This window comes from Rhipicephalus sanguineus, chromosome 10 (assembly GCF_013339695.2).
Source record: "Rhipicephalus sanguineus isolate Rsan-2018 chromosome 10, BIME_Rsan_1.4, whole genome shotgun sequence".
In the NCBI taxonomy this organism is placed as follows: Eukaryota; Metazoa; Arthropoda; class Arachnida; order Ixodida; family Ixodidae; genus Rhipicephalus; species Rhipicephalus sanguineus.
Genome location: NC_051185.1, coordinates 144,646,900 through 144,657,494, shown reverse-complemented (window position 1 = coordinate 144,657,494; position 10,595 = coordinate 144,646,900). Strand labels below are relative to the sequence as shown.

Here is a 10,595-nt window from a genome sequence, read left to right as displayed (position 1 = left end):
AGGGGTTGCCTACCTCCGTTTGCGAAAAAGGTCGTTAGCGAAATAACTGCGGTTAGGGTTGTCGTGTGACAAGGTACAACAGCCGTTAGACTTAACGGTCGTCGTACTTAACTGTGGTGAAACTACCCGTCTGACAAGGGTATTAGATGCCTCATCAAACGCTAAAACTGACCGCCGTACCGCATCGGCGTCGACACGAGTGACCCAAATAATTACCACGTGATGACGTCACCATATGACGTGATCATGACGTTACATATCTCCAAAATGTGCGACGTCATTATGACGTCACAGTGCATTATCACGTCACAGTGACGTCACGCGACGTAGCGTGCCATGATGACGCCATCACATGACATCGTATCTTGGGCAAAGGTGGGCCGATCACGGAGGCAGAGCAAAACCAGGTGAGGTGCCTCTGATCCTGAAGGCAGGAGGAAACCACGTTAGGTACAGAAAGCTTTCGGAGGGCACGTCATCAATACATCAGATTAATACATCGAGTGAGAAGAAAAATAGACGGCTTTCGCCTTCCAGTTGTCTTAGGTGAGTGCATAAGAGACCCTGTGAGTTTTGTAATTTGTGAATCAAAATTCAGAGAGTAAACCTCATCATCAATATGTCAAAAAGAGTCCCGAAGACAGCATAGCGCCAACACTACTAAACTATCAGCATTTATCCTCTCTTCTAGCCCTGCATTCGTATGGATGACTAGAGACGTTGACTTTTGAGGCTGTAGACGAGCACCACCTGTTCTGCATCACGAGTCAGGCCTTCTATTAGTGATACCTGAAAACGAAATTCTGATATTTATTGCAACAGCAAGTTAAAGCGCTGTCCTTGTTTTGAAGGGCAATATAGTGGGCGAAAATATGTCTAGTTGAGTTCGTAACAGTGACTAGGTATTTTCCTATGGCGCTGAAAAACATGAGGTCGTCATATGCAGCGTGTTCAGCTAATGTGTATTCCCCACACTCGCGCATAGCACGGCGGAAACTTGTGGTTGCGCTATTAAAGGAGAATATTGTTCGTGAACACCATTTCCAGTGTAAGTGAGTAGCACAATGTACACGACTAACGCGGATACAGTGAATATTGATTTCCAATATGGTGCTCCCTACGTCCGCATGTCAATGGTCAGAGCGCTGTTCGCACCCGCTCTACCATATTAAAGTAGTCGTGAATAGCAAATTACAAAAGGAAGCGAAATCCCATATATGAAATCCGTAATCAATACCAACCGGGTTCTCTTTGTTCCTCTCATTGCTGTCATGAGAGCAGTTATTCCCTATAAACACAAGGGACGTGTTCAGCGCCATTAGTCCATTGCGGTTTATTTCTTTTAGCTACCACCACCACTCTATGAGCAGGATCCCCAGACATTCTCCACGGGACCGAATTCCCACCGGTCCGGGTGCCCGACGTGACTGTCGTTGAAACCACTCGTGCTCCACTCGAACGTCGGCAGCGGGTTTCCAGTAGGTCCGCTAATTGCGATGAACTGCAGCCTTTTGAATTTGTCGTACGTGGTGAACTGAAACGTAAACAGAAAAATGGGGTGCATAAACACTGCAAGCGCCTATTCGACTTTGCTTGCGATGACGTGAATGCTGTCTTACGCATGGTGTTTTAATAAAGTCTAACGGTGTTTGAATAAAAAAAAAATAAATATAAGTATCGGAACAGCGTTCGTGAGCGCGTCGCAAGTGTGCCCTCACTTTGTATGAGAAGTACTGATGGAGCCCGAAGAGGTCATTTTCATCGTTGCATTCTTTTGTTGGGAAACTAAGGGGTTTTTTTTGTTCTTGTAAGAGCGAAGCTCTTTAAGCCAGCCGTAAAACGAGCGCGTTTAACGAAAGCCCTGCGAAGTAGCGACTGGTTCTCGCTACTGCGCATTATTCATTTATTTAAGTCAAATAAATAAATATTGCGCAGTATTGACAACCACGCATCTGCCATCGCTAAGCCACGCCAAGCGACGGAGACACCTCGCGCAACCCCGATGCCGCGCTCCGCCGCTCGACCAGATACATCGATGGGACGCTCAAAGAAAGTGCACCTACTCCCGAAGAAGCAGCAGCGCATCATGAAGCGATGCGTGTCGCTGTACGAGACCGGCAGCGGCAGCGACGACCAGATCCAGATTACGCGGCCACGAAAAGGAGAACAAGAGACGACGAGAAGATACTGCTAATACCGTGAGTTGAATACAGCGCGTATGCGAGCCACGAAACGCCGTCAATCACCCAGGTTCGCTGTGTCTCAAGCCTTGCGCGGCCGAGTACAAGCTCGTTTTGTTTTCGTGCGTATCACATGACACAAGATTACAGCCGATGACATAAGTAGAAGCATATTCCCACCTCCACCACGCGTCACGTCTTAGTTGGAAAGGCGTTTATTGGGCTGAATGACTCGGCAGCGAACAGGGACAGACAGACGCACAACGCGCACGCACGAGGATGATCATAACACGTGGCGACGATGAGGATGTATAGACTAGCTGATGATGATTATAATAATGTACCGATGAGGAAAAAAGCGCATAATAAACACCCACAGCATTTCACTTTGTACGCGGACGTTTCAGGTTCGTTTGCGCTGATGTAAGTCGTGGAACTCCTGGGCTCGTTGCCTGAGAACGAGAGATTACTCGTTGCAGTAGGAGCTGTACATACACAGAAATTTTGATCGTAAAGCGGTGTAATTCAAGTAAAAATAGCACGTCCACGGACACATATCAACGACGAAAAACGAAGCCGCCGAGAAGTCGAGAAAAAGCTGCAACTTCAAGTACGAATAACTGCAGAGCACGAGGATCAGACTGCCAAACGCTGACGCAGTCGTGATCAGATCACACACTACGAAAACAAGTCCGAACCGGTCCAAAATGCATGCTACACGTTATGAATGCAGGCTGCACGTTCCGGATGCGGGATGCAAGCTTAACTGAGAGTGCACGCAGTGGCGCGCTAACGAGTGCAGAGACGTTTACTATGGGAAGGACTTCATCGGGAATGACTTCGGGTCCTGTGAATTGCGACTGACTCTGGTTCAGTTGAGACGTCCAAAACAACTTTGTAGCGTAATAATAATAATGCGTGGGGTGTAACGTCCCAAAACCACGATATGATTATGAGAGACGCCGTAGTAGAAGGCTCCAGAAATTTCGACAACCTGGGGTTCTTAAACGTGCATCTAAATCGGGCCTCAAATATTTTCGCCTCCATCGAAAATGCAGCCGCCGCGGCCGGCACTCGATCCCACGACCTTCGGGTCATACTTTGTAGCGTAAAAGGCAGCGCATGAAAGACAAATAAAGAACGTGTTACTTTTAATTGAAACCTCCCATTGCGTCACACCCCTCTTTTTCAAAAGCAGATCATGCGCAGCTACAAGCCGCATGCGCCGAAAACTACATGACAACTGATCAAAAGAGCATATTAAATCGTCAGAACCTAAAAAAAACACTATTGCGTGCTGTACAAGGTTGACGTGCCGACACTGGCACAGTCTCAACTATGTGACCAAACAAAGAGTCTTTCCGGTAACTCTCGGCGGTACTGTCAGGCCTCCTTTTCAATGCATCAGTCTCTGTAAACGGAGCATGAGTATTCCACGCTTTACAGTGTTTTGCTAAATACGACCCAGTCCCTGTGGGTAGACGCCACTCGTGCTCTATAAAGCGCTTATCAACACATCAACCGGTCACGCCTATATATAATTTGCCACATAAAAATGGTACCCTGTACACCACGAATGCAGCACCCCACAAAAGTTTGATATTAGTTTTCATAATGTTTTTTTTTTTACTCTGCAAATGCCGCTGCACAAAGTTGATAATTTTTGACGAGCACGAAGCACAATGGGTATTTCGCACCTGGCGGCCATATTCTTTCACATAATTGTGAGCCATCCTATGACATTATGGTACTAATTTAGGCCTCTTCAATTGCGGAACACTATTGGTTTTATTTTGTTGCGACATCAATTATACTACGGTCACTCTCGGCGTATGGTCTATATATATATATATATATATATATATATATATATATATATATATATATATATATATATGCCCCGTGAGTGTCGTCAATAGAGGATACAGTGAAATTCAATTAACCCTTAAAGATACCGAACAAAGCAGCGCATACCTTCATATCGATGCCACCGACAGGCCGTCGGTACATTCTGGGAACGTCGTACTTTCCGTGCGGGTCAAGCAGGTCGTAGCGGGAGGATATGGCGTACACTGGGTTGTAGGGCGGCGTGCAGTTGCACGAGGAGAAGGGGTCATTGGTGTAGTCATTGTACCTTGATGAAGAGAAAAATACATAAGCAAGTGTTCACCCCTTCGAGGGTCAAATTTGCTCGCCAAATGCTGCCCCAAACGATCAAGTTTTCAATGCACACATTTGATACCTTATAGGTATAACCTACATTTTAAAACATTTACCTAAATATTTTTTTTACAATTGCCATGACGCGAGGAAAAATATTCTGCATGAAAGAATCGATAATTGGACTTTTCGGACATGGTTTTTGAACATCTTGAACGCCGTGCAAATATGTCACGGACACCAGAAAATGGTGTCCTTCTTAACAGAGGGGAGCTGTTTCTGCTCGGAGAAACTCCGTTAGTCATGAACGAAGACTTTCATAATTATGAAGTTCGCGCGCTCTCATCGTCCTCATCTTTATGTTCTGCTGCGCTGGGAGGACACATGCGCCGAAATGTTCGGCGTGGGATGTTATAACTGGAATGGGCGAGAGAACGAGTACACAGAGAGAGAGAGAGAGAAGAAAGAATAAGAAAGAGAGAAAAGGAAGAAATACAGAAAAAGGTAGAACGACAGAGAAAGAATACACAGAGACAGTGACAGAGGATCGAAAGAAACAGACACAAAAAAGCGATAGCAAATACAGAGAGCAAGACACCAAGAGACAGAAAGAGAGCAAAAGAAAGAATCAGCGAAATGGAGAGAAAGAAATAGAGAGAGAGAATGAGATAGAGAGAAAGAGTAAGAGAGCGAAAGCAAGTATGCCATAGCCATGTGTTGTATATTGTAGTAAGGAGATGGGAAAGGGAAGTGAAGGTTAGGAGTAGGGAGAAGAGGCGGAGAGAGGGTGAGGCATAACACAGCCATGTGTAGCATAGTATATCAAGGAGGAAAGGGAAGTGAGGGCGAGAAGGAGTGATGTGAGGGTGAGGGGGAACGGTGTAAACATGTATAGTATAGCAAAGGGATGGGCAATGGAAAGGAAGGTGAGGAGGAGGAAAGAGGGGAGGGGAACGCCACTAGCTCCGCTCTTTCCACAGCCTTCGCATCACTAGTTCTTGGGTTATCTGCGCCAATTTTTTCTACAGCAAAAACGAAAAAAGGCAAAAATGGCTAAAGCATCCCACATTACCTCATGAGTCCCGTCATTGATGCCGGGTCCGTCACACGGCCGTGGTCTCTCCTGAATATGTTTGCCCTGGGAGCCTTGTCATAGCTGTAGTAGTCCCCATACTGTTCCACAAGTGCCGTTTGACCACTAATCACGAAGATATCATCGAAGTAGCTGTAAATGAGCAATGAAAATGTAATTGATGTTATGCGGCTTCAATTCGTGTTTGTACTACAGCAGATTAAAAGATTATTGCTGCCTTGTCAATGCGTGTTGGTGCAAATTTTCACTCAAGTCTGTGTAAGGGCCCATCCTAATGTAGATTGCCGACATTACTGATAAGTCATCATAAGCCATGGACATCTTGACTATTTGTTTTCCATTCTTAACCGTATGCCTTCTCTTACTTTTCGTTTAACTGTTTTCTTCCTCCAGGCAAGAAACAAGTAAAACAAGCAAAACAAGGCGTTTTGTTCCTTGCGACTATATTGCAGCCTTTTTAACGCGATGGCGTTAGAGAGCTCGTGTCGCAGAAATTCCGGTGTCGGCGATGCTGTGGGCACCGTTGGTTGTGAGCGAAAAATCATCTGTGACCGAAAAATTGAGAAAGAAGCAAATATAACAGAGAACAATATCTTCGGTCCCATTGAGGATCGAACCGGGCCGTTCGCGTGGCAAGCAGGTGTCTTACCACAAAGCCACGATGTTACTTGCAGCTGCTTCGGAAACAAACACTACATAAATACCATGTAGTGAAAGGAGTCCCCTTAACGCATTTTGTTCGGCAGGTGTCATGACGAAAACGAGCCCATTCGGCGATTTGTAGGCGCATTCGCGAGGCCATGAAACTACGTCGAAAAAGGCCGGGATAGTGCTGCCATCGCCGTTAAATACTCACACGAACTTTCAAACAGCTCTAAAAATGGACAACTATGTCCATCTAGCGGAAAACATATCAAGCCAACGCCGGCTTTCTATAGGAAGCGTTGATCAAGCAAACAGCAAACGCTATATAACGTACTGCCATCTGTGAGGCATTGTGAGAAATACGTCTTGACTTTTCATGGCATCCGAGATGGCGGGCCCGCGGCGTGTATATTGGAGGCCATGCGCATGCCATGCGACGCTTGCTTCAGATCAAAAACCTGTACCACTCGCGCACGCGCGAGTGTCTGTGTGCGTGTGTGTGTAACAATACACATTAATAAGTATGCACTTAGTGGTTGAAGTGCGCACAAGGGGCCGGATTTCGCTATCACGTTCAACTCTTAAAGGCGAAGCTTAAGGGACCCCCAATTTTTGGCTTACTACAACGCCACATTAACGTCTGTTTGACGGCTCTATTCCGAAATTTTCTCTCATTATACCTCCTTGAGCTACCATGCGCCGCGCGTGCGATTACGAGTAAAGGTTTTTTTTGTATTCTATCGGCGTGTCCGCTACAATGCGTCAAGTTCAGAGGGGCGCGTCATTGCCTCATCAGTAGACCAAAGCATGACTCGATCGCCGCTTTCGCTCGTTCGCCACGGCCTTGCTTGCTGCTGTCAGCAGCAAACGACATTGTTGTATCCCCTTTCCCTCCATATCTGTCATCTTAACTTTACAACGTGCGATTTCTCTGCGTTTCAAGCTTGCCTGATATTCTGAAAACCAAGCTGACATTCGGGGTGCGTCACAGCCAGAAACATCCGACATTGAAAGCGGTAACGTGCACTGCAGCACGCAGCGGTTTGGGCCTGTTGGTATGCCATAGTGATAATTATAATAGCTGGGGTTTTACGTCCCAAACCCAAAATATGATTACGAGAGACGCCGTAGTGGAGGGCTCCCAAATTTTCGACCATCTGGTGTTCTTTAACGTGCACCTAAATCTAAGTACACGGGCCTGGACCGATTCGCCTCCATCGAAATGCGACCGCTGCGGCCGGGATCGAACCCGCGACCTTCGGGTCAGCAGACGAGCACCGTAACAGCTATACCACCGCGGCGGACGGTATGCCATAATGAGGGATAATGAATAGTGCAGAAATAGTGCTGTTCATTAATGAATAGAGCACAGAAGAACATCACCTTGATAGTACACGGACCTTTAGCATTTCGTCTCCATCGAAAAGAGACTACCGCGGCCTGGATAGAACCCGCGTATTTCAGGTAAGCAGCCAAGCATAACCACTGCGCCCTTGCGTTACGACACTTTTCTTAAATTGGATCGCGCGATGCCTTGCGCACAAAGGGATTAGTACAAGAAAAGAACATGGCTGATCCCTCCGTCATAGGAATCGGTATAACACGAAAGTGAAACGTGTCTTCACAGAAGTAGTGCTTATCGTGTAGTGATATATGAGACCTTGTACAATGTCTATTCGTGTTTGGCAGCTATAGCACCGTTTGGCGTGGATGCATCCATGTTGACAGCATGTCTCTATCGCGACGACTAACGCCCATGATCATGATTAAACCGTTGTGGTAGCTGACGGTGGGAACATATATTTGGACACAGCGAATCGTGAATCCCGCGTAAGGATGATATAAACAAGCTCATAATCAACACTGGTACCCTGTATGCACTTCTTCAAAGCGTCGTCAATTAAGGAGAGAAACGGCACGGTGTGCGCTTTCTAGTAATGGGTAGCCGACGCCTGTGCTCATGCATACATTCACACACTGCGTTTCAGCAACACGGGAGGTTGAGGTTCGTAGCCTGAGCCGCAAACGCGTGCGTCCCGCTGGTTTCTGTCTCGCAGGCGCTGCTCTCGCTCCACCAAGGCACGACATTCGCCCGTCGAAATCGCGTCCTTTCTTCAACGCGTATTGCAGCAGTTTTGTTAGTCGGTGCTCTCGCAATTGAAGCAGTCGGCGGCGGAGGAATCCCGTTGGTGCACGTGGAAGCTGCACTACTCCGATGAGCCGACGCACGCTAACACGAAGCGAAAGGCAAAGAAAGACCTTAACCAACTTAACAGCGTCAAGGGTGCCTCGGTGACGCCAGCGCGGCCAGTCTACTTCTCTGGCATCGAGACGCTGTAAGCATGTCCTTCGATATCGCGTGCAATCTTGGAGAAAGCGCTAGTAAGTGTCGATCGTGAAGCATTACTTTGTAGCGCCTCAGAATGCTTCGACCGCGCGGCGGGTGCAGCGCGATAATAAAAAATCAGTTCGAAAACTGAACGCTGTCAGGGCTGGATCTTTCTCGTGTTAGCTCCGACAGTTAATGGTGACCCGATAAAGAACACGCAGCCCCGATCATCCCGCATGGATCCCGCCGGCTCTGCCACCAATCCTACCGTTCCTGACGTCCAAGAAGACGCCAGACCTAGCGGTGCTGCGGTCGCTGCGATCCAACATGTCAACCTACCACCATTTTGGCCCAACAGCCCCAGCACATGGTTTCTGCAGGTCGAGGCGCACTTCCGTCTACGGCAAATCACCAGCCAACAGACCAGGTACTGGCATCTGGTGTCCTGCTTACCTCCGGACGTAGCCGACGACTTAGCTGATATTTTAGCGTCGCCGCACCCGAGCCATCCCTACGACACGTTGAAGGCAGTTATCATTTCCCGCAAGTCTGAGTCCGAACACAGCAGACTCCAACAGCTCATCACGGCTACAGAGCTCGGTGACCGTCGCCCATCACAGCTTCTGCGACGCATGCGCCAGCTCCTTGGCGGCCCCTCCGCCCCTCAAGAGGAGAAGCTGTTGCGTGAGTTGTTCCTCCAGCGCTTACCGCAGAGCATGGTCCCGGTCCTCGTGGCTGCAGGAGATGTCCCAGTAGACACACTCGCTGAAATGGCTGACCGAGTGGCGGCCTACTCGCGGACACATAGCCTCAACGCTGTTACCACACCGCCACCTGCCACCGCTGCAGACACGGCGCTCGCGAGCATCGAGAACCGTTTGGACGCCCTTGTCAGGCGCCTCGATGACTTTGTACCTGCGCATCGTCGACCGTCATCCAGGTTCCAGATACACAGTCGCTCCTCGACGCCCCCACGTTCTCCGGAACTTCGGCCAACCGATGCGCCGCGGGACGTCTCATCCTCAACCGTGTGCTGGTACCACCGCCGATTCAGTGCCTCTGCTCGCAAGTGCACTCGCCCGTGCTCCTGGTCGGGAAATGCGACGACCGGCCACTGACGGTGGCAAGTGGTACTGGTAGGAAGTCATACCGCCTTTTCTATGTTTCCGATAAGATCACTGGCGCTTGCTTCCTAGTCGACAAAGGAGCCCAGGTTAGCGTCATACTGGCCTCGTGTGCAGATCGCCGTCGCAACGAACAGACCTGCCCACTCCAAGCGATCAACAATTCCGCCATTCGCACATACGGCCAACGCTCTCTTACACTTGACCTTGGACTACGCCGTACGTTCCGCTGGATTTTCATCCTCGCTGACGTCTCGCCAGCTGTTCCTGGAGCTGACTTCCTCAGTTTTTGCAACCTTGCTGTGGACATGCATGCTCATCGCCTCATTGATCTCAACACCCACCTCTCCATCAACGGTGTACTCTGTACGTCCTCGTCAACGGGACTGCGAGCTCTCACACCTGCTTCGCCGTATGCAAAAATACTCGCCGACTTTCCCAGCATCATGAAACCGCACACCAGAGACTCACGGGTGAAGCGTTCCATCACTCACCACATTGTGACCACTGGACCTCCCGTTTTTACACGACCCCGTCGACTATCTGGACAACGCCTCGCCATCGCCCGCCGTGAGTTTGAGCACATGCTTGAACACGGCATTGTGCGGCCTTCCTCAAGCAACTGGGCGTCGCCACTCCACATGGTGCCGAAGAAAGATCCTGGCGACTGGAGACCATGTGGGGATTACCGCGCTCTCAATGCCCACACCTTACCAGACCGCTATCCACTTCCTCACATACAGGATTTCACATCAAATTTGGCTGGGTGCACAATCTTCTCTGAGATTGACTTAGTGAAGGCTTACCATCAGATTCCTGTAGAACCCGCCGACATTCCGAAGACGGCCATCATCACCCCATTCGGTCTGTTTGAATATGTGAGGATGCCTTTTGGATTGCGCAACTCTGCGCAGACCTTTCAGCGCACTATCAACGAGGTCACGCGAGGTCTCGATTTCGTATTTGCCTACCTTGATGGCCTCCTTGTAGCAAGCTCATCCGGCCCTGAGCATGAAGCCCATCTGCGCACCCTGTTCCACCGCCTGGATGATTACGGCCTCGTA

General features: G+C 48.9%; 1 protein-coding gene across 1 annotated transcript in view; it reads right to left on the bottom strand.

Annotated features, from left to right (window-relative positions):
* Nucleotides 1-1,280: 1,280 nt before the first annotated feature.
* Nucleotides 1,281-10,595, bottom strand: part of LOC119372541 (putative phospholipase B-like 2) — a 40,868-nt gene continuing 31,553 nt past the window's right edge. Inside the window, exons 9-11 of the mRNA XM_037643022.2 lie at nucleotides 5,413-5,565; nucleotides 4,155-4,314; nucleotides 1,281-1,534 (exon numbers count right to left, since the gene is read on the bottom strand). Coding sequence (XP_037498950.1) covers nucleotides 1,361-1,534; nucleotides 4,155-4,314; nucleotides 5,413-5,565 — 487 coding nt within the window. The 3' untranslated portion in view covers nucleotides 1,281-1,360. The remainder of the gene's footprint in view (nucleotides 1,535-4,154; nucleotides 4,315-5,412; nucleotides 5,566-10,595) is intronic.